Source organism: Hippopotamus amphibius, chromosome 4, assembly GCF_030028045.1.
Source record: "Hippopotamus amphibius kiboko isolate mHipAmp2 chromosome 4, mHipAmp2.hap2, whole genome shotgun sequence".
NCBI lineage: Eukaryota > Metazoa > Chordata > Mammalia > Artiodactyla > Hippopotamidae > Hippopotamus > Hippopotamus amphibius.
The window spans coordinates 7,163,414-7,187,239 of record NC_080189.1 but is presented as its reverse complement, the minus strand read 5'-3'; the positions used below and the strand labels follow the sequence as shown (position 1 = coordinate 7,187,239).

The 23,826-nt window shown below is 54.3% G+C and overlaps 1 protein-coding gene across 1 annotated transcript; it reads left to right on the top strand.

Moving 5' to 3' along the window:
- Window positions 1-1,201: 1,201 nt before the first annotated feature.
- Window positions 1,202-23,826, top strand: ZNF282 (zinc finger protein 282). The gene is made up of 8 exons (XM_057733072.1): window positions 1,202-1,459; window positions 4,239-4,658; window positions 10,797-10,923; window positions 11,465-11,584; window positions 13,336-13,455; window positions 14,967-15,080; window positions 16,163-16,276; window positions 20,625-23,826. The coding sequence occupies exons 1-8, from the start codon at window positions 1,295-1,297 to the stop codon at window positions 21,425-21,427; spliced, it is 1,983 nt and encodes a 660-aa protein (XP_057589055.1). The 5' UTR covers window positions 1,202-1,294; the 3' UTR covers window positions 21,428-23,826.

The window sequence follows — 23,826 nt, the reverse complement described above, 5'->3', positions numbered from 1 at the left end:
GACAGCATTAAGTCTGTGAGATACTCATTCTGTATCCTGGAAGTATGCCTAACAGAGAAAGTACTTGGTAACTGTCCTGAAAATGGTGCGCTAACCACTTGCCTCACTTGGGCTGATAATGCCCTTTATTTCACTAAGTGCAGCAGAACAAAAGAGTCCTAGTCTGGGGTGGTTCTCTGGCAGGTCTGCCTCTACACAAGGCAATAATAAGCGTTGGAGATCTCTGTCTTAACAAGACAGGGACTAGTCATTTAGGAAGACAGTAGACACAATTTTGTGGGTAATTACAAGCACTTACCTTTTGGAGGTAATTACCTTTGTTGAGTGCCCATAAGCACTGTTCGCATCTCATTTAATTTTATAACTGTGGAATGGAGATTATTTTCTTCATTTACATATGAAGAGACCAAGTGAAGCTCAGAGAAGTGAAACTGCGCACAGTTACAGCTAATGAGTGCTGATTTTGGAATTTAAACTCAGGTATATCCAACTGCAAAGCCCACCTGCTGCTCAAGTAGCACCTGGCACATAGTAGGTGCTCAGTAAATATTTGTGGCATGAGTCAATGAGTTTCCCCCTTCCCATCTCTCCTCCATCAGCCTATTTTGTCCTCTCCCCCGTTCCTCCTCTGACTTGGCCTGACGTTTCAAAGTGACGTTGACCTTCACTTAAAGGTTCTGGAAGAGGCTGCTGTTAAAATGCTTTGCGCCTTACCTGGGAGGAAGAGCTTGGCCCCCTTCTGACACAGCCCAGGTCACTTCTCTGCCATCCAGGCCAATGCAAAGGCCTGCAGTTGACCCAGGTAAATCTGGATTGGGAAGAGGGAGAGTGCGGAGGTGAAGCCTAAAAGGAGTGAGGCCAGAGGAAAGGCCAGAACAAAGAGTCTGGAGACAACTGCCAATTTTTCGAAAGGGTCAGGTCCTTTGGGACGGGATGCCCAATAAATATCAGGCGAATTAACAGAAATCCGGCCCAGAGCTCAGGACCCTGCCTTGTCGGGGACTTTCGGGCAGGCCATCCCACACACGGAGGGGCACAGCCGCGCAGGGCCGCTTTGGGGGCGGCGGCGGCGGGCCCCCGGCCCCGGAGCGGCGCGTCGGTCCCCGCAGGCGGGCAGGAGCTCGGAGGCCATTGGCTGGCGCGCGGGCTGCGGAGGGGCGGGGAGCGCCGCCGAAGGGGACTGTTTGCTCCTACGGGCTGTAGATGGAGCTGTCCGGCCCCGGCGAGGGGGAAGGCGCCTGGAAAACGTTCTTCTTCTCCCTGGCCGGCCCGAGCGGGGAACAGCGCTCCCAGGATGCAGTTTGTGTCAACACGGCCGCAGCCTCAGCAGCTGGGCATCCAGGGCCTGGGGCTGGACAGCGGGAGCTGGAGCTGGGCGCAGGCTCTGCCCCCGGAGGAGGTCTGCCACCAGGAGCCGGCGCTGCGCGGTGAAATGGCCGAGGGAATGCCGCCCATGCAGGTGGGTGCACCCCCGCCGGCGCCATGGCCGCCCGCCCGCCTGCCCGCCGTGGGGGCGGGGCGCGGGGCGCGGGGCGGCGGGCGGCGGGGGCCCGGGCCGCGCGGGGCGGGGACGGAGGCCGGTGGGCCCGGGGCGCCGGGGGCTCGCAAGGCAGGCCCGGCCCGGCGCCCTCGCAGGCCCCGCCCGCGCCCCGGAGCGGCGGGCCCCCGAGGCCGCGTGCCGGCCGGGCCCAGGGCCGGCGCCCGGGGAGGGCCCGCGGGGCGGGGGGCCCGGCACGCGCGGTCCCCGGACCCCCGGCGGGGCCGTGACCGCGTCCCCCACCCCGGCCCGGGCTCGCCCAGGGGCTTGCCCGCCGCACTCGCGCCAGGCCGGCGACGTGGGCGCGCGGGGTACCTCGTCAGGTTACACTGCGGCCACTCTGGCGAAAAGATGTTCGAAATGTTGCACGGCCACCTTTCACCAAGTGTAACGAGCGATTCACGTTTCCCTGGCACCGGCTGGGAGGCAGGGAAGGGGCCGTGGGGAGGTGGTTTTGCCCTCTTTCCGGCGGTGGGCAAACTTGGCTACACATTAGAAGCACCTGAGCAGCTTTTAAGACTCCTAATGCCCGAGCCTGGTCAGACCGGTTAAATCAGCCCCTCTGGGGTTGGGAATAGGCACCAGTCATTTCTTAAAGGTCCATCAGGATCTCAGTTCCGGAGCCAGAGCTCCAGAGCTGTGTGTAAAACAGGAGGATGTGATGCTGAGAGAGGCCTGGATGCCTTTGCTTGGAGGAGAGTGTGGGAGCCGACCCTGGGCTGGACCCCGCGGAACCCCCTCTGTCCCTGGCCTGGTTCTCAGCCAGCCGGGTTCTGACACATCCGCCAGGAGTTACTGTGTCCTGTTTGATCATTTTCCAGCTTTAGCTCTCCAAACCTGTGTAGGGGAGCAGAATTTGCTGCCCCAAAATATGCCTTTTGGGCATAAGGATTATTTTAAGATGGTTATTTTCGAGAAACTGCAGGCACAGGAGAAGCTCTGAAAACCAAGTAGGAGTTCTCTTTGTAAAAGAGAAATCTCCATGGCTCTATCAGGAAGAGGAGCTTGACTCAGTATCGCTAAGAACTCTTATTGTTGGGGAGGGCATATATCTGCAGAAACCCATTACTCTTGTATCCTGTCCTTTTCCTGGCCCCCTCCTGTAACTGACTCCCCCACCCCCCCACCCCCAACATCATCTTCTGTCTTTAGCTGCAGATGGTACTTAAGGTAGTGGCTTGGGCCATTTTGGTGAGTAACTCAGTTTTCTGGTTCTCTGCCGTGTATATGGGAGGTATACATGGTATTAAACTTCATTTTTCTCATATTAATCTGTCATGCCAATTTGACTATTAGACCAGCCGAATGAACCTAGAAGGGTAGAAGGAAAATTTTTCTTCCCCAACACCTGCAAAAAGTGAACTGGGCCTGGCGACTTTCTGAACTTCCACCATCAGCCCTTGCCCCCTTGTGTGGGCCAGGCTGGAGTGACACCTGAATGAGCCTAAGTGCACGGCTGCCTCTTATGGAGCAAGGTCTGAGGCCCAGGCCCTGCTGCCCTTTCTTCCATGTCAGGAGTGATTCCCTGGAAGCTGTGTGATGCTCCTCGGTGGCTGTCACAGCTGCTGTGAGTTCGAGAGGGCAGTGAGCATGCCTGTCTCCACCTGCCCAGCTCACCTCTAAGTAACAGGTCTCCACTGTGCCCACCCTGAGAGAGAGAACAGAAAATGACAGAGAGAACAGAAAATGACACCTTCTCCTGTTCCATGTGGCGAGGAGAGGCCATTTCAGCCCTGCTGTCCTGTAAGCCCTGGGTGCTGGTGTTTTATGGGGCCAGTTCCCAGGTCACCAGTGCACTGTGACCATCCCTCTCTTGGTCATAGGACTCAGCTCCTAACTTGTATCCAGGGGACATCGCCTTCCAGGGTGAGGACCCAGAGCTAGGGCGGTACAGGAGGGCCAGGGCCATGGGGTACCCCTCCCCCCAGGGAAGCAGGAGGGGGCTGGGAGGTCTTCTCTTCCTCTTAGAGATGTCCCCTCCTCCCCTCCTCAGTGAATGACATTTTTTGGCAAACCCACTTTTATTTTGGAAAACATGAGTATGTGGTTGTATAAGGAGACGAGGCTGCTCATCTGCTCTCTCTTGGGCTCCTGGCATCTCCCTTGGCCACAGCCCTTCTGGGAAGGGTGGCAACCCAGTTACCTGAACTGTGTTTTTTGTCACCTGCAGCACCTCGAACTGCTCCAGTTGGCAGTGCAGTGGGGTGCTGAAGAATGACCGACCACTTCTCTGTACCTCTATTTCATCATCTTTAAAGCAGAGATAGAGAATCATTCTTGCCCTAACCTGCTTAGAGATTGCTGGGAAGATTAGGGGCAGATGACTGACATGAAAATTTTTACTTTGAAACAACAAACAATGGGCAGCTCTAAAGAGTTCATCATTCAGTCTAGCCCATGAAGAAAGCAGCTGGTCTACTCAAAGAAAGTGTCTTGTGACATTTTAGGCCGGGATCCACAGCCTTCACCTGCCAGGGGTCGAGGTGGGTGGTAGACTGACTCTGGCAGGAAGTGGGAAGGTTGTGGGGGTGCTGCCCAAGCTCTTGCAGGGGACATTAATGAACGCCACAGCCTGAGAGGCAGGGGCTTGGCAGGAGAACTAGAATCTGCGGCATTTGATGAGTTGTCCCCTGCTCTCAGGCCACCGTCCCTCCTCACCCGGGGTCTCATCCCAGCTGTCACTTTCTCCTTCCACGCACAGGCTCAGGAATGGGATATGGACGCCCGGCGACCGATGCCTTTTCAGTTCCCGCCCTTCCCAGATAGGGCACCTGTCTTCCCCGACCGCATGATGAGGGAGCCCCAGCTGCCCACGGCAGAGATCTCTCTCTGGACCGTGGTGGCCGCCATCCAGGCCGTGGAGAGGAAGGTGGATGCCCAGGCCAGCCAGCTGCTAAACCTGGAGGGGCGGACGGGGACGGCTGAGAAGAAGCTGGCCGACTGCGAGAAGACGGCCGTGGAGTTTGGGAACCACATGGAGGGCAAGTGGGCGGTGCTGGGGACCCTGCTGCAGGAGTACGGGCTGCTGCAGAGGCGGCTGGAGAACATGGAGAACCTGCTGAGGAACAGGAACTTCTGGGTCCTGCGGCTGCCCCCGGGCAGCAAGGGGGAGGTTCCCAAGGTAAGCGCGGTCCCCAGGGGCAGGGATGGCAGTGAGGACCAGCACATGTGAACACGACTCTTGATTTCATTTTGTCAGGCCTTGTCACAAATGTCTCTGGCTCCCTGTTGCCTAACTTCAGTGTCTTCTCAAAGCCTGTCTGCACTTTAACAACCTTGTCTGGAATGTTCTATGGAGGGAGGCTGGCCTCCAGCCATTCCCCACAGAGCCCGCAGGTTCTGTATGTGAGCCTTTGCCCTCCCTCACTGTTCCCAGTTCCTCCCGTGGTGTCTAGGCATCTGCAAACTCCTACAGCTCTTCACGCTTGGGCTTTCCCCTTGGACGTGGCTGGAGACAGACCCAAACCATGCTGACCAGAGTCATGACCACCACCCTCCTGCGGGCCCTTTCTCGCAGTTCAGAACTCACGCTCTGTGTCTTGTTCCGTTTTCTCTCCCGCTGTGCCCCGGCTCATCAACCCTGCAGCCTCAGTCAACACGCCCCTGCTCTCTAGTCCACTGAGAGGACGGGGTCACTCTACGGAGACTCCTTGTGCAGCCGTGTGTACTCTGCCTTCCTGTTACTGGGGGCTCGCCTCCCCACCCCTTCACTTGCTCCAGGAAGTCACGCAGCATCTCTCCCCTTTGTCCCCTGCACCATCACCTCCTCCCTCCCCACTAGCTCGTCCCCAGCAGCATGTAGACCTTCTGTAGCGTCGCCCAACTCTAGACCCGTATCTCCCTCCAGTGCTGCCTCATTTCTCTGCTCCTCCTCAGAGCCACATGTACTTGCTGGCTCTAATTCTTTCTTCTCCATTTTCTCTCCCCTTTTTAACCTTTTTATTATAGAAAATTCAAACCTATACAAAAGTAGATAGAATTGTGTACTGAACCCTCATGAATCCATCAGCCAGCTTCTGCAGTTATCAGCTCTTGGACAATCTTCTTTCATCTAACTCCCTACCCGCATCCCCCTCCCATTTTATTTTCAAGCACATCTCAGACAGCAAGCATTTTAACTGTATATATTTCTATATGTAGCTCCAAATGGTAAGGGCTCTTTTTTAAAGTAGTAATCTCAATATTATTACTACCACAACAAAGACCTCAACCTACTCAAATATCCAATCAATTTTCAGATTTTCAGTTCTTCCTGAAATATTTTTTTTCTGTTAGTTTGCCTGAATCAAAACTTAAGTCCACACACTGTGATGGCTATGTCTCTTAAGTCTTCAGTCTATAAGTTCCTCCTCCGTCTCGCCCATTTTTCCATCTGTCTCATGGAATTTCCTGCCATCTGGATTCTGCTGCTGCATCCTCCGTGGTCTCATTCAACGTGTTCCTCTATTCTCCGTATTCCAGTAAATTGGTGATTGGGTTATTCTCACTGGAACCCACGAGGATGAGGCTTTTGCTGCCACTTCTCCATCCTGTTGGTCTTGCCAAAGCTCTAATGACATCCATGCTATTAAAGCCAAGGATCGTTATAGCCATGGTGTTTCCTCCAGTCTTCATCTCCCCGGCCCTGTCAGCAGCATTTCATGCAGGAGACCCCGCCCTCCTTGAAACACTTGTTTGCGTGGCTTCCAGGATCCCTGCACCCCCCTGGTTCTTTTCTACATCACTACCTGCTCTTTTTCAGTCTTTGCCGCTTCCCCCTCCTTTTCCTGACTTCTAATGTTTGGAGTGGTCCAGGGCTCTGTCTTGACCTTCTGATCACTGTCTACACTCCCTCCCTCGTGATTTCATCGAGGCCCAGTGTTTTAGATGCTGTCAACTCTCAAATGCAGTCTTTCCCTCCCGCTCACTCTCTGTATCCTGCCCAGACTTCCTTCTTGAATGCCGGATCCACGTTCCTACCTGTTAATTCAGCATCTCCATCAGAATGTCAGTAAATATCTTAGATTTAACTTGACCAACCTGAGCTCCCAATCTCTGCCTGAACCCTGAGCATCCTTCCAGCTGCTCAAGCCACACAGCCTTGGGGTCATCCTTGCCTCCTCTCTTTCTCACACCTGACTTCCCCTCTATTAGTAAATACCATCTGGTTTTTCTTCAAAACACATGCACAGCCTGACCACTCCTTCCCGCCTCCACAGCTCCCGCCTTTGTCTGGGTGGAGCCGCCGTCACCTCCCGCCTGATCATTGCTGTGGCCTCCTCCCTGGGCCCCTTGTACCCATCCTTGGTCCCCACCCCGTACAATCTGTTCTCAGCAGAGCAGCCAGAGTGATCCTTTGAAAATATCAATCAGTCATATTACAGCTCTGCTTAAGACCCCCAAATGGCTCCCCATCTTATTCGGCATAAAAGCCCCCATTTTGTCAATGGCCCCCTCCCTCTAGCCCACCCCTCTGACCTCATCTCTGCTACACCCCCTCTTGCCCGCTCCTTGCTGCCCACACCCCCCCGCCACAGTCCCACAGCAGGGACTTTGCTCCACAGAAGGGCACCTCCCCGTCGCTCCCATCAGGGGCCTGCTCAGCTGTCATTGGATCAGTGTGCCCTTCCTGGTCGCTCAACCCCACACACTCTTTCCTCGGTGCCTGCTCTCATTTCCTCCAGAGCACCGAGGTCGTCAGGCATCTTAAACACGTTTTTTTGGTCTCTTGGTTGGCTTCTCTCTGCTTGGTTCACTGCAGTGTCTCCGTGCCTACAACAGTACCCAGCTTATAGCAAAAAATGTCTGCGAGTGACCCTCCAGCTGCAGGGCTTACACTCCACGTAAGGGACTGGTCTTCTTTGTGTCTGGCAGCCAACCCAGTGGCTTTGCAGGAGGAGGTGCTGGACGGTGACCAATGGAGGCCGCGCATAGCTGACTTCTAACGGTGGCGTTGGTTCCTCCCTAAGCCACCCCCACCACTGCAGCCCCGGGGCTTGTTTTTGTAGCGTTTGGTGTATATAACACACTGCCTGTGCAGCACGGGCAGCATCTCCTCACAGGCTGCCCTGTGCTCTGCATTTTAACTTAGTACCATATCCTGGTCCTGCTGTGCGTTCTGTGCGTTGGGCCAGGTGTTGGGGGTCTTGAGATGACCTGTGCCCTCACTGAACAATGGCATGGTTGTGGGGTCCGGAATCAGAAGGCTTGGGTTTGAGTCTTGGCTTTGCCATGTACTGGTTTTCCTACCACAGGTCAAGTATGTTGTGTGTTGTCTCCGAGCCTCCTCAATTCCTCTTTGGAAAGAAGTGAAGTATAAATAAGTAATTTAGTAAATAAATTTCCAGCTGGTCCCTCTGAGTTGCAGTGTTCTGTACCGTGAAGATGATAATATGCTTGCTTCATGGAGTTGTGAGGATTAACTGATTTCACTGATGGGACCACACTATGTGACTCGTTGTATTAGTTATCTGTTGCTGTGTAACAAATTGCCCCGATACTTAGCAGCCTAAAAAAATTATTATTTGTCATTTTACAGTTTCCGTGGGTTAAGAATTCAGGGGCAGCTTAGCTGAGTGGTTCTGGCTCAGGGTCTCATGAAGTTATGGTCAAGCTCTTGACAGGGGCTACAGTCATCTGAGGGCTTGACTGAGGCTGGAGGATCAGCTTCCAATATGCTCACTTGCCTGTGTTGGCAGGAAGCCTTAGCTAGCTCCTCACCACTTGGACCTGCCCCACAAGGCTGCTTGAGTGTCCTCACAGCATGACAACTGGCTTCCCCCAGAGGGAGTGATCCAGGAAGGAGTGACCAGGCTGGAAGCTGTTGTGTCTTTTATGACAGAGTCTTAGAAATTGTACACCATTGCATCTTCATTTATTTGTTAGGAGCAAGTCACTCAATCCTGCCCACACTCAGGGGGAGGAGAATTAGGCTCTGTTTTCTGAAGGGATTGTCAAAGAATTTGCGGACATATTTTAAAATCTCTGCAACCATAGAGCACCATGAGAATTTAATTAGTGTTGCTGGCAATACTTTTAATTCATTGTAGACTCTTGGCCTTGCGAGATGCATTCTCTTCATCAGATTCAAGGATGGTTCTTGTCTCTCAGCTCCTCTGTGCCTCATGTGTTCTATTAATTGGTTAATTGTTCATGGATAATTCATGGGTAGTCTTTCCTGTCTGGCTAGGCTGTAGGTTCCCTGCAGTCTTGGCCCATGTCTCAGACTTCTGCTGCATCCTAGCACAGTGAGGTTTCTGCAAAGTGATATTTATTTCCGACCGTGAGACTATGATTCTGGAGGTTTGACTGGTGAAGGGGGACAAAGGAGTTGGTATGTTGGAAAAGATAACAAACTTGGTTTTAGATGCATTTAGTTTGAAGTACTTAAAAGATAAATAAATGAGGCCACTCAGAAGTCTCTTGAAATGTGAACTTTGAAGGGAGGAAGGAAAGTTGAAGAGTGTTATCTGCAAAGAGGTAACCACTGAACCTGTGAAAAGAGTGAAACTGCCAAGCAGCAAGTGAAACAGGGCAGGGTGAGGGCAGAACCTTGGTGTCGGGGGAGGAAGAGGGAGCAGTAAAGACAACGGGAGCCGGCGGGCAGGAGGCAGCGCGGCGGTGGAGACCAAGTGGAGGAAATCCCAGGAAGGCGGTTTGGCCTTGCAGTGAGGCCTGAAGGAGTGAGGGTCAACAGGAGGCTGATGACCTTCCAGGATGTGGTTTCAGAGAGTGGGGACTCAGACAGATTTCGGGGGTTAGGGCTGCATGGATTGTGAAGAAGGCACAGAGAGTGTGTCTCGGGGTGTTTCGAGTGGAGGAGGAGGTGGCAGAGTTGAGGGGGGCTCCTCTCGGGTTGGGGCCCCTGGAGGGAGAGCCAGGGGAGAGGGAGAGACAGAAGATGCCAAAGGGAAAAGGTGGTTTGGGAGTCGGGGTTGGGGGGGCAATGGGGAGAGGGAAGAGTGTGAAAGAAGCCTCCTGGGGAACACAGTGAGATGCCAACAAGATCACCAAGAGGCTTCCGAAGCAGCCTTGAGCCAAGAGGTCCTAGTGTGTGGCAGTTTTCACCTGCAGAATTCCCAGGAGCAGGGAGTTAAAGTGAAGAAAGTAGTCTGTATCACTTTCCCAGGTTGGGGATTTGCTGAAGTCTGATGGAAGGTCCAGAAAGTTAGAAGTTCTAGTTCCGTTTCTAAAGATGGGAGTGAGCTGTCAGTCAGTGGGTGGCGTACAGGTGTACACATGGCACCTGCCCAGATGCCCTTAGGGTGAGGAGCACCCAGTGCCAGGCCTGGCATTTATCATTTGTGTACGGGCACTGCCCACTCACCAAGCAGTGCACCAGCAGGCCTGACACCACGAGGGCTGCTTTTTCTAATTCACACAGAGGTGCCATGTGTCAGGTACAAAGACAGGTGGACTAGGGTTAGGGCCTCGGGGCGAACCGAGGGCTTGGATTTCAGAGTGAGAGGGAAAGGCCAGTGCAGCAGGGACGGGAAGTGGTAGCAGGTGAGCCTGTGTGGTCAGAGAAGGGAAGTTCAGATATTAAAGTCATGCAAGTGAAATCATGTTGAACGATTCTGTCCAAGATGAGGCCATGCTTGTGAGTGACTGAAATGAGTACAGACGAGAATCCCCATCGGACTGAGATAAGGGCTTTATGGAGGAGATGAGATCACCTTGAATGCCACATGACTGACATTGGATGCTGGATGACTCAGACTACAGTGGGACCTTCCTAGTGTTGACTACGACTATTCAACACATTCAACAAATATTTATTGACTCCGAACTACGTGCTGCTAGATGCTTGGGATACAGTGGTGCACGAAACAGATCAAGATTGTGAGACTTAGTATGGGCAAGTTCTAGTGACAAGAATGTGACTGTGTACCTAGGGGTGACCTGGTGGGAAGTTCAGGTTCTATAATAGAGTTTTATTGTACTGGACTCACTGATGTGCACTCCAGGAAGCTACCGCATCCTCTGTCACTCTAAATGCAAAAAGCTTTACCTTCAGGTACCCAGTATACCTAACAGTGAAATTACAAAGGATGTGGTTAAATGCTTAATTTTTAAAAGGCAGTAGTGATCATCACTGTTACTGGAAGCACAGCAGGATCAGAAAGAGTGGAATGACTCCACTGAAACGGGCAAGATGGGAAGGATGGGGGCCGTGGAGCCCAGGACCAGGCTCTGGGGTGGAGCGGCCCCCGGGCCCCCGACAGGGAGCTGGCGGGGGAAGCAAGCAGGAGGGACCAGACTAAAAGTCTCGTCGGCCCAGGTTCCGGTGACCTTTGTGGATATCGCCGTTTACTTCTCCGAGGACGAGTGGAAGAACCTGGACGAATGGCAGAAGGAGCTTTACAACAACCTGGTTAAGGAGAACTACAAAACCCTGATGTCCCTGGGTAAGGGCGCCTTCCCTCTAGTGTGGCGAGCATCTTGGGCGGGGTGGGGGGAAGTGAGGTGCTTCTTGACCCACGGAGCACTCCCCCGGGCAAGGTGTTTCATGTTTATACCTCATGGAAACTCAAGAGACGATTTGCTTGTGTGCTAGGAAGTAAGAATGATTTATAACAGGATGGAAAGTAAAAATCCAGTAGCAGGGTCTATCACTACAGAATTGAACCCTGTGCTGCTACTATTTTGGAATACATCAAATATTCCATCAAATAGCATCACCACGTGCTACCTCCCAGCAGCCTTGCGTAAACCACAGTCGCTCTGATGTTGACTTTCGGAGAGCAGCTATTTCTACACCAGAAACTGGAGACTCTATTGACTTGTTTTCACAGTTTCTCATAAGAGATTACCTGACACACTCACATAGGCCACCACCTAGAGGGGTCCTGGGGTGGGGGTGCAGGAGGGGAGAGCTCCATATCACCCTTGATGGGGACCCAAACATCAACTTCACTCAGCCCTGCCTTCCCTTCCACCTCATTCCAGATGCTGAGGGTCCAGTGTCCAAGCCAGACGCTCCATCCCAGGCTGAGCCCAGGGAGGAGCCATGCGTGTGGGAGCAGCGTGACCCAGAAGAGAGAGAAATCCTGATGGATCCAGACACAGGTGACGGCAGCCGATGGGAGTCCCGGGTCCAGGGCAGGGCGGGAGAGAAGCCCACCATCCCTGCATGAGTTTCAGGCAGGCTTCTCTTAAGTTGTTCTCGGGGCCATTTCTGCCGCCCTTCGAATTTGAAATTCATGTACAGGAAGTTTCAGGGCCAGAAAGCACACACAGATCTCTGTTTTTTGGGTGAGAGCCGTGTAGCTGGAGATGCCCAGGTTAGCTGGAGAGAAGAGGACGGGGCAGCCTCCCAGGCTGATGGGGGCCCTAGACCTGGGAGCAGCTCAGCTCCGGCCCAGGCCAGTGGGAGGAGGGAGCAGAGCAGCTCTGCGTGGCCCGTTGCTTCATGCCTGACGGTCACCTCCAGTATCCTCACTGCGTTCTCACAGACACCCCATCACAGGCAGACTTACCCTCCAAGGCTTTCTCCTCATCCAAGGGGCACCTTACATTCTGAGGATCCAGTTCTCTGAGAGCATCACACCTGGTGACGGGAGGTGCGAGGGTTCTCGGGGCCTCAGCTCTCCTGAGCAGTGCCGGGCCAGGGGAAATCTGGTCCTCGAACTGTATTCTTTGCCTTATCACAGGAACCTTCACCCCTCGGGGCCCTCTGCCCTTTCTCCCTTTTGGTGGACAGTGTGTTCACCAAATCTTCCCTAAAAGGTAGCCTGAAGGCAGTCCCCTCCCTCCCAGGCTGCTCTCCTTATGGAGACATCATTCACATGCCGTAAATTCACTTTTGAAGGGTATCATTCAGTGGTTCACAAGGTTGTGTGGCCACCATCACTGTCTAATTCCACAACGTTTCCATCATAGGGAACCCCCCCCCCCCCCCCCCAAGAGCAGTCACTCCTGTGCTCCATACCCCTCTGGCCCTGGTCGCTGTGGACTTACCTATTCTGGACATTTCGTCTACATGGCTCCTTCCCCGTCTTAAGCACCACAAATGATTGAGGTCCGCAGCTCTGGTGACCTCTCAAAGTAAAGCCATTTCACTGAACTGTCATCCATCCCTGTGCGCGATAGAACAGGGAGCACTGTGCCCATTTTATGGATGGACCGAGAGGACTGGCAGCCAGAGAGGGCAAGTGACTCGACCGCTGGGCTGGGGGCAGAGGTGAAACCAGGATCCGTGTCATCCAGTTCCTCGTCTAGTCTCTTTCCTGCTGCCTGAGCTGTCTCCTGCTGGGGTAGTGTTATACCTCGCACCATAGACCCTCATATGAGGAACATGCCCCTGTGGTCACGTCTTGGGGTCTACATGGAAGATATGTTATTGTCTTTTATGCAGAAGGATGCTGTGCGTTACCCATCTGGGAGTGTGGCTGGGTTGCTTCCCTCTGCCCAGTCTAACTTCCTGCTAATCGTCTCTGTGTGTGTGTGTATGTGTGTGTGTGTGTGTCTGGCCCGCTCTTCCTGACGGGTGCAGAACAAGGACAAATGTCTCCCACATGGAGCAGGGCCCGTGGCCTGTCCTGATTAGCACCCACCCAGCATGGGCTGTTTCCGGAACCCTCTCCCAGCCTTATCACACCTCATCTTGTGGCCTGGCTACCCCCTTGTCCTAAATGTTGATCACCTCTCTGCTCCCAGGACCTTCTGCTCCTTGAGGTTCCCCATAGTTGCCCACAGGAACCCAAGACCCCCGTGCTCTTCCCTGGCCAGTGCTCTCAGCCATGCTCCTGACCCCAAGAATGTCCAGCTAACGACCATTCATGAAAACGGCACCAAACGATGTGGTTCTGTGTTCCCAGGAGCAGAGCCCCTGGTGCCCGCACAGGATGCGTCCTCTCAGGTGAAGCGGGAGGAGGCCCTGTGTGCCCGGGGTCAGCGGGGCCTGGAGGAAAGAGCCATCCCCACGGAGTCCATTACCGGTGAGTGAGCCGACTGGCCGCCCAAGCGGGTGGCAGAGGAGAGGTCCAGCGGGGTCTGCAGGCGCCCAGCATTGTCTGATGTGCGTGCCAGGCCAGAGGCCTGAGCCAAAAACGGAAGAGTATGGGTCCAGGCTGGGCAGAGACACGGCCCACGCCGTGGACGAGTAGCCAGCACATCTGGGCTTAGCCGTTCTGTTTTCTCTTTGGAATATCAGTTTTTTACTGTTCCTGTCTCCCCTGGAAAAGCAGTAGCTACAGAAGGACTGGGTGTGAGGCGTTTTACAGGTCCCGTGGGTGGGGGACTCTATGGGTCCGTAAGACCTGTTCCCGACTGGGAAGAGCTTTCGTTGTTTTAACCAAGCACTTAGGCTGCTGCCTCTGTGCAGGCCCTGCATGGCCGCAGTCCTGTCGGGTGACCTCAGTAGTTCCTGTCTGATGGCATTCCAGCCGGACTCTGTATGGGAGACCTCTGTTAGAGAAGCAATGTGTTAGAATCAGTAGGGTGCGTGCGTGCAAACGTGCCTGCGTGTGTGCGCGCGCGCGCGTGTGCCCACATGTGCATGCACATGTAGAGAGACTGAGTGGTTGAATTTAAGGGGCTGGCTCCTGCCAGCTGGAGCCCTGGGGCAGGCAGTGGCAGGGTTCCCTTTTCCTCAGGATGTCAGTGTTTTTCTATCACGGCCGTCAGCTGGTGGGATGAGGCCCACCCACGTCATGGAAGGTCATGTACCTTACTCAGAGTCTACTGACTTAAATGTTAAACTCCTCAAAACAAAAAAACAACACAGAAACATTGAGAATGATGTCTGGCCGAATATCTGGGTACTGTGGCCTGGGCAAGCGGACACATAAAATTAACCTTCACAAGATATGTGAACACACTGTAGCTCTTTACTTTCCACGGGGTAGAGCTCCACAAACCTCACTCCCCTTAGTCAAAGCCGCACACTCATAGGGAAGTAAGGACGGCCCCGCGCCGAGGAAAGCGGCTTCCCAATTCATCCGGCCTGTTCCTTGAAAGCATTGCGGTGTTACTATCTTCAAAGGGATCTTTAAGAGATAAGAAGGCAATAAAGGGTAAATGAGGTTTAATAGACTCTGGAGAGGAAAGAACAGGTAGGATGCATCTTAGAAAAATCCCGTTGAGATGGTTACGATAAAAGGCTTCCTGGAAGGTGTCCGTTTCCTGGGCGGTCCCTACAGGAGGAAGACCTCCTTCCATGGCGGTGCTCAGGCCTGGGGCAGGAACCTCACTCCAAGGACTTCAGTTCCTGAAGGACGGAAAAGCTCTTTCGACGACATCACTGTTATATCAGTCCCCTGTAATCCACTTTTTGCAGCAAAAGCTCCAGTAATTAGGGCCAAGCTGACCTAAAGCTTTAATTAACTAGAATAATTACTGCTGACGTTTCGGGAAAAGAACTAATTGCGTGACGTGAAAGACTTAAAGCACCACGTTGCGGGCGTTTCTGTGTCCCCTGACACCTTGGCTGCTCTGTTCCCACAAGCAGACTCACCAGCTTCTGCCCAAGACCTCCTGTCCCGGATCAAACAGGAGGAGCCCCCGTGCGTGTGGGACCAACAGGACCTGGCAGAGAGGGACATTCCCACGGACCCCCACTCAGGTGAGCCAGCCGCCCGCGCACGTGCAGGGTGCTTGTGCATCTGCCAGGAAAACAACCCATGAGTCGCTTTGGGCAAAGGCCAGTGAGACACTCAGGGAATACACCACAGCGTGCGTGCTCCGCAGCTGGCGACTTGGTACCCATTTGGGCATATACCCACTAGAAAAGTGAGGAGGGTTTCTCTAGAGGAATCAGTAAATGGAGGACTTGTCATGTCAGTGTAACGGATACTAAAATGACTTCACTGATTTCTGAAGTGTAATCAAAAAGCTTTTTAAAAGTTGTATATATTTCTGTGACAGAAAGTACTTTACATTTCCTGGAATTTTCCTTGAGTAAATACTAGTTAGATGTCTCCCGGGGAACTTCTGGGGAGAGTCCAGGCCTAAAGGGAAGCATAAAAGAACAGTAGAGAAGCTCTGCCTGCCCGGGCTGTGTGTGTGTGTGCGTGTGTGTGTGTGTGTGTGTGTGTGTACGTGTGTACACACGCATGCATATGCTTGCAGAGCTGGAGGAGGCCATCGTCATCTTGTTTGGTGGTTGTGACCGCAAAGTCTCATCCCACCCCCCATGCCAGGAAGAGAAGCAGCTGTAAAATCCAGGATTCAGTGTAGTTTGTCAACTCTACACGTTCAGAAGAGAAAGCAGCGGCCTCCCGATAGAGAAGCGGCAGCGTCCGCTGCAGTTCTTATTAATGACCTTTGTCCACCGCTTCTGCCGTTGCTGATCTTGAAGGCTGACCTCTCCTCCCCCGGTCCTGTGGGCCGTCGGAAGGCAGGCTCCTCTCTGGCCTGGCCCCACAGAGGGCCCTGGCGCTCCGAGGACAGAGCCAGAACTGGTTCCGATCCTGGCTGTGCCGCCACAGCCTTTGAGACAGGCCCCCTCCCCGGCTGAGCCCAAGTGCAGCAGCACCGGTGAGGTCCCATTTAGGGAGGCTGTTGAGAGAGGGGGGACACAGATACCCAAGCCACCACATGCCCTCTGAGCAGAGCAGCGTCCTCTGCACATGGTGCTGTTCGAACCTTTGGTGGGGTGCTGGGCGGAAAGGGACAGGCTCTAAGACTGCCTTCTTCCCGGAACAGAGTCTCTGATCTCCGCACACGACATCTTGTCGTGGATAAAGCAGGAGGAGCAGCCGTACCCGTGGGGCCCGCGCGACTCCATGGAAGGAGAGCTCGGATTAGATTCTGGCCCTGGTGAGTGGTGTACCCGGCAGGGCCCTGGTTATATCGTCCAGAGGGATGTTTGCTTACGCAGCCTCGCCCCTTATAGGGTGATGTTCTGTCGCGGCAGCCTTTCAAAGGCCTGTATTAGGCACTGTCCCCTTGCCTTTCAAGGATGCAGGTGTGCTAGTTTCCTAGGGCTGTCTTGACAAAATAGCACAAACCGGGTGGCTTAAAACAACAGAAATTTATTCTCATAGTTCTGGAGCCCTGAAGTCTGAAATCAAAGGGTTAGCATGGCCATGCTTCTTCTGAAAGCTGTAGGGGAGCCCTGCCTTAGCCTCTTCTTAGCTTCTGTTTGTTGGCGATCTTTGGTGCTCCTTGGTATGTGGACACGTCCCCCAAGTCTTCTGTCTTCACACAGGCTGTGTGTCTGTGTCTTATAAGATCACCAGTCACATTGGGTCAGGGGCCTGCCCTCCTCCAGGATGACGTCATCTTAACTAATTACACCTGGAAAGAGCCTATTTCCAAATAAGGTCACATTCTGAAGTACTGGGGGCTCCAGATTTTGACATCTCTTTGGGGGGATATAATTCAGCCCGTGACAGCAGGGAAGGGAGAGTGGGCTGGGCGCGGGCCGAGCCGGTGTGGCCTGAGCAGGAGGTGGTGGCGGCAGGTGGCTCACATACTAGGAAGCGCTCACCAGAGCACCCAAGGCAGCTGACATCCCACAGTAACTGGGAGGATCCTGACGCTCAAATAGGAAGAGGGGATTTCCTTCTGCCGACAAGTATGACGCCAAACATCTCCCCTAACTCGGGTCTCTTGGGTCTTTTTGGAAGCTCCACTTACTGGCCAAGGACCTTCGGCGTGTGTTGGTGGATTATGTAACACGTAGCGTCCGGTGACGGCCTCCTCGCCAGACCCAGTACCCCTGAAACAGCTGGCGTAGTGTCCTCTGGGCGACTGGGGTGGTGAAGGACAGCGGATCACATGCTCCTTGCTCACACTCCTGACACCCTCTCAGAGCTCGAAATCCATGTCAGAGCTGAGGGCATAGGTCATTTCTGAATCTGAAGGGACATTGAAAACCCAGGTGAGCAAATCTCACTCTCTGTGACACAAACTTAGTTCAGTCTGGACGAGCAGGGTGGGGCCGGAGGAAGGGGCAGGGGACGGCAGAGCAACAGTGCACGGCCTCGTCTAGAGTAGCATTTCAGTTGTCCTCTTTCTAACCTGCTGGTGGGGTGGGAGGTGACAGGGACATCTAGGGGACCGCCTGTGAGGACAGGAAGAAGTGATAGCTCAGGCCACTGTTTCTAGCCCTGGCCATGAAGGCAGAGGTACCAGATCATCAAACATTGTGCCGGGAAGCCCTGCCTGAACCTTGGTCCCTCCGTGCTACCTTCCCATCTTTCCAACCTGGCTAAGAGTGTGGGCTGCCGAGGAGCCTTTCCCTGGGACCTGTGCAGGTGTGAAAACAATATGAGACGCTCGTGCTGAAATTGCCAGGCTCTGCGAATTATGGAAACACTTTCCTTCTTCATTCGGATATGCCGAGCAACTCTTAGAACAATTTGCCTTGTGTTTTGTCTCAGGGAGCCCGTAGGAACTTTGCATTTGGGATGAAATGCCCAGAATTTGGGAGAGAGGGGTATCTATCTGGAAATGCTTCTCCTGCCTGCTCAGTCCCTAGAGCCTCTCGTCTTTCTCCCCAAATGAACCTGCCTTCTGCTCATTAATGGTGGAACATGAAATTAGTATTTCACTTGTGACTTCTTTGAGGTTTAAAACACATCTAGATTGGGGCTGACATATATACACTAATATGTACAAAATAGATAAGTAACAAAAAAATTTATTTTCGAGGGGAAAAAAAACACCTAGTGCTGTGGTTGCCAAGAACAACCAGGCGGACTCGGTAAGACATGGCATCATGCGGCAGTCTTCTGGAGACTTGGCTTGGAAGGGGGCAGGGGGGCGGGGCTAGAGAGTAAAATACAGAACTATTCCTGTGAGCCACCTTCCCTGGCCCTGCCGTGTACAAGAGAGAAAAACCTGGTGTCCTGCTTGACTCTAAGTCAGATGTCAGCCTAACCGGACATTACATTTTAGTGAAAAGGATTCCTGGATTTATATATTAATGAGCATATATTACTCTCTGCTCTCTGACAGTGTAAGACATCACTCAGAGGTAATGTACGTTGGGCTCCACTGAAGCAGGAAGTATGAGTAGGAGTTTGGAGTTCAGTGGCTACTGGGTGCTTCTGGAGAGAGTGGGGAGCCTCAGGCCAGACCACCCTCCCCAGACACCAGCACTCAAAACACACTGGCAAATCACAGGATACGATTTGAAAGCACCCTCCTGAAATTCCCACATTATTCACTGCCTTGGGTTAAAACAGTGATTCCAACCTTTTTTAGTCTGTGTTATTTAACAAATATTTACTTGGTGCCTGCTCTGTGCTGTGCAGTACTACGGGCACTTGGAATAAGTGGTGAAGAAGGACCAGGGGCCTTTCCGTTGGTGGGGAGGTGGTGGACAATGAGCGAACAAGATAAAGTCGTGCTCTGGTAGGTGCTCAGAGAGTAGTGACTCAGGGGAAACAGGAGGACGGGAGTCGGGGCAGGAAAGGGAGAAATACTTGAGCATGTCCAGATTATGAGAAGGAGCTGACCATGGGCTGTTAGGGAAGGGAGACCACAAGAGGGAGGACCATGAGGAAGGCCATTCGGGGAATGAGGTTGGAGTGGCAGACGAGGAGTCTGATCACGTATGACCCATGGGCCAGGTTAGCATTTGGATTTTATTCTAATATGAAATAAAATATAACATAAAGGGTTTTAAATACTTTGGTGACGTGGTCTGGTTTACGTTTCTAAAAGTCTGGGAATAGACTGGAGTGGGGTAGGGAGCAAGAGGTGAAGCAGGGAGACCAGGTAGGAGCTGCTGCAGCGGGTAGAGACCAGGTGGCGAGGTGATGGTTGGAAACGTAACTGATGGATTGTCTGGGGTGGGCGAGGAGAGAGAGTGACTCTGAGGTTTTGATCCTGAAACACTGGGTGGATGGTGGTGCTGTTTGCTGTGATGGTGAGTCCTAGAAAAGCAGCAGATTAGCTGTGTAAATCAGGTGTTCTCCTCTAGACATGTTCAACTCGAGAGGACCTCCAGGTAGAGAGATGAACATAGGCGTCTGCCGCTGGAGAGCTTGGGGCTAGATTGATTAGGGAGGTATAGGCTGCAAGGACTGCTGACACCAACTACCTGGAATTCGGGCAGACTTCACAGGTGAAGCACCTGGTCCTCCCCAGACCACCCTCACTTCTCACCAGCTGGCTGCAAATTCAGGGGTTGCCATTAACCACTCAGGTGCAGTAATTCCCTAGAACAACTCACAGAAACTCAGGGACATGCTATATGTACATGTTTTATTATACGTGTTTTATTAGAGCAAAAGCATTCAAATCAGAACCAGCTAAAAGGGGAAATCCACAGGACTGGGTCTGGGAGGGTCCTAAACATGAAACTTCTGTTGTCCACTCCCTGTGGAGTCGGGAGTGTCACCGTCCCCACACAATGATATGTGACAATGTTGCCTACCAGAGAGCCTCACCGGACCTCTGTGTCCAGAGTTTTTATTGGGGTTTCTTTACAAACATACAATTGGTCGAATCACCGGCTGCGGGGCTGAACTCACTCTCCAGCCCCTGTCCCCTCTCCGGAGGTTGGGCTCCAAGCACCAACCTTTAATCATGTGGCTGGTCTTCCTGCATGGCCTGCTCCTACCCTGAGTCATCTTATTAGCTTAAACCATCTGGGGACCCACCGTGGGTCACCTCCTTCGTATAAACCGTGGGGCCCACCGTGAATAACAAAGACACTCCTATCAGCTGGGAAACGCCAAAAAAAAAAAAGCCTTTAGACAGGCTTTTCACCTGGGACAGGTTCTGGCAAACTCTTTCCCTCCAGTCGAGAGATTCTCCTTAGATAAATTAGCATTGAACTTCAGAATACTAGTCTTACCACTTCCGGGCAATTCCGCCTTGCAAGGAGACTTCCTCAGAGCACCGGTCCTCCCCGCACCAGCTCCCAGCATCTGGGGGGTGATTCCTACCCTCACTGCGTGCCCCCTGCCTGACCCGCTTCAGGCGCTCTCCACGGGTGGTTTTGTGCAGCTCGGAGGGCCGGGGAGGCCTAGAGCACAGGGAACCCGACCGTTTGCCTTGTTCGATCCCCTCATCCTTCAGAGAAGCTGAGGCCCGGCTAGCCTGTGACTCGCGGGAAGCCGCAGAGGAGCTAGTTAAGGACACGCGGGGAAGGTGCGGGTCCCGGAGCGAGCAGTGTCAGCATGTCGCTTCTTCGTGTCTCTCCCCCCAGGTGACAGCCTGCTGATGGTGAAGAACCCGCCCCCGGCCCCGCCGCAGCCCCAGCCCGCCCCGCAGAGCCTGCCCCCGCTGCCGGCGCCCCCCGAGGACGCGGGCGGCCCCGCGAGCCGCGCCGGGGGCGCGCTGCTGGACGACGGCTTCCCCGCGCTGCCCGGGGAGCGCGGCGCGGGCGGGGCGCAGGCGGGCGGCGCGGGCGCGGGGGGCGCGGGCGGGGGCCCGGGCGGCGGCGGGGCCGGGGGCGGCGGGGGCTGCGGTAGCTGCTGCCCGGGCGGCCTCCGCCGCAGCCTCCTCCTGCACGGCGCGCGCAGCAAGCCCTACTCGTGCCCGGAGTGCGGCAAGAGCTTCGGCGTGCGCAAGAGCCTCATCATCCACCACCGCAGCCACACCAAGGAGCGGCCGTACGAGTGCGCCGAGTGCGAGAAGAGCTTCAACTGCCACTCGGGCCTCATCCGCCACCAGATGACGCACCGCGGCGAGCGGCCCTACAAGTGCTCCGAGTGCGAGAAGACCTACAGCCGCAAGGAGCACCTGCAGAACCACCAGCGGCTGCACACGGGCGAGCGGCCCTTCCAGTGCGCGCTCTGCGGCAAGAGCTTCATCCGCAAGCAGAACCTGCTCAAGCACCAGCGCATCCACACGGGCGAGCGGCCCTACACGTGCGGCGAGTGCAGCAAGAGCTTCCGCTACAAAGAGTCGCTCAAGGACCACCTGCGCGTGCACGGCGGCGGCGGGGGCGGCGGCGGTCCCGGCCTCGGCACCACGCGGCCCCTCCAGGCACAGCCCGAGCGAGACTAGGGCTGGGCTGGGGGAGGGGAGGGCAGGGCCCGGCGGCGGGAGCAGGGGGTGGAGGGGGCGAGCCTGGGGGCGTCTTGAGGCCCCACGATCCTGCCCTTGGTTCTCTGGGCGCCTTCCCTCCCTCTACCCGCCACCTGCTGGAAATCGGGAACAGGAATTGCACTCCAGACGGGATCCCCTGAGGGTGGGGCAGGGGTCCCCTAGACCTGTCCGGCCTGAGTGGCCAGCCCAGCTCTTCTCATAGGGTGGACCAAGGGGCTGGCTGAGTGGCTTCCCGCAGGGAAGGTGCCAAAAGGACAGCGAGGAGGCGAGCACCCCCCTTACGGCACCCCCCCAGACACCTAGCGTGCCCATTTGGCCTCTGGGGTCAGAGGTTATGAGCAGGGGAAGCCACCAGGGAGTCTTGGAACCCTTCTGAGATAAAGAAATAGGTCCTAAAGTTAAGAGACCGTAAAGAAGGAAGCGAAGGGGTCCCGGTGAGAGGAGGGACGTGCTAAAGGATGGATCTCCGTGATGACAACACTGCCTCGCGTTTGAATAGCGCTTTATACTTTTTTAAACCCGTTTTCTATCCGTTATCTATTTTCACCCTTAGCCTATCCCTCTGAGGTAGGTAGGGTAGGATTTTCCTGACTCGGTAGCTGAGGAAAGTGAGACACAGGTGTGAGATGGTTTGCCCGAGATCACACAAGAAGAGAGTGGCGGGGCTGGGACCAGGGCCCTGCCCCCAGTGCAGTGTCCCCACCACACACGCTGCCTACCTCTGGTGTGTGAGAGACCTGTCCGGCCTGGCCTCTCCGGTCTCTCTCCTCTCTCTTTCCCCTGACCCACCAAAAATAATCAGAAGCAACGGGGCCAACTCATGGGGTTACTGGGAGTGGCGAACAGATTGACTACAAGATGCCCAGGGTCGTGCTTCTGGAAGGTTCTTCCTGTGTGGGCACTGCTGGGCAGGAGGGAGGGCCCCTGGCCCCCAGCCTGTCCCTCCCACCTCCAATCCCTTCACCTGGTGCAGCAGCATCTTCCCACTGCACAGCAGTGACAGGGCCCTCCAGAGGCACTTGGTGCCCTGGGTCAGACCTCATCCTGATGATTTATTCGTTTCCCAGGGCACAGGGGTGAGGCAGAGGCTCATGCTGCCGGAGCAGCCGTGGAGGAAGTGAGTCTCTTCCCTGGAGGGCCGGGGCCAGTAGGTGCTAGCGTCTGAGAGCCTCAGTCTCTCTCCTGCTCTGAGCCTCCCAACTGGTGCTATCTGTTAACCGACCTTGCTCGTGGACATGGACACAGACCCTTCTCTGCTCCAGACCCTGCAGGTGCCTCGGGAGGCGCCCAGAGGACTCCCCATGTTGGTGCATCTGCTCCATGGTCCTGACGGGCCACAGTCTCCATTTCTGCGTCTTGCATGGCCAGGCACTGGGGTGGGGTGGCGTGCCCCAGGACCCTTGTTTGTGTCAAGAATGACTTCTGCTCCTCCCGTGGATCCCACTTCTCTCCCAGCCAGGGAGCACGTCTGTGAGCGCTCTGCTTCTGCCCTTCCCCTCATCTGTGCCGCTCTGCTTTTCTCAGACCCCTTTTTGCCATGCAAAGGAAATTCTTGAAATTAAATAAAAGGTGTCCAGATTGCAGACTGCATGTTCACAAAGGCCGGAGTGCTCCCGGCGTGGCTTTGTATAGTAAACCCTCAATGAACTGGAATCCAGCAACTGGGATTTTCTTTTCCCCCTTTATTCTGCTTTTTAAAGGAGGCAATCTTAAGAAAATGAAGTTAAATACAGACAAGCTCAATGGAGTTTTGTTAGAGCAGAAGGGGACTCTCTAGTCCATTGTTCCGGTTGGGAGGCAGCAGTATTCTGCTTTTCAAAAGCACATGGAGAAAATTCACATTTTCGTAACCTAAATCATGGGAAGTATGACCAACAGAGTTTTTTGTTGTTTTTTGTTTGGGAGGCTGTTGAGAGTAGGAAGGAGAGAGAGAAATCCCTATCGAGATTTGGGTTTGAAACATTTGAGCCCAAAGCTTGTCTGTCCCTTTATTTTACCTTCAAGGAGCTGATTCCCAAAGAGGTTGACCGAGGAGTGACAGAGCTAAGGCTGAGTTTCTGGTTTCTTGCGTCCTAGTCCAGTGGACCCCGTGCACCAAGTGCCCCTCGGTTCTGCCACAACCCAGCCTCCAGCACCGGCCCCGGGGGGAGTCCTAGAGTGAGTTCTAATCCCCCCCTCCCAAGCTGACCAAAGGTGGTGACGCTCAGTGTGGACCTCCCCCCAGGCAGCAAGGATCCTCGGTGTGGACCCTGCAGTCCACTTCCTGAAGCAGGACAGCGGTCCTGCTTTGGGGGTGGATTTTTATTTTCCTTCTGATAATGTGTTAATTAAAAGTATTTTAATTAAAAGATCAATGC

What these genes read in the sequence shown, in the direction of transcription:
- ZNF282 (XM_057733072.1), top strand. Translation starts at nt 1,295, where the DNA reads ATGCAGTTTGTGTCAACACGGCCGCAGCCTCAGCAGCTGGGCATCCAG. An exon ending in CAAAACCCTGATGTCCCTGG is followed by an intron (nt 10,924 to 11,464) that starts GTAAGGGCGCCT and finishes ACCTCATTCCAG; the next exon opens with ATGCTGAGGGTCCAGTGTCC. An exon ending in CCCCACGGAGTCCATTACCG is followed by an intron (nt 13,456 to 14,966) that starts GTGAGTGAGCCG and finishes TCCCACAAGCAG; the next exon opens with ACTCACCAGCTTCTGCCCAA.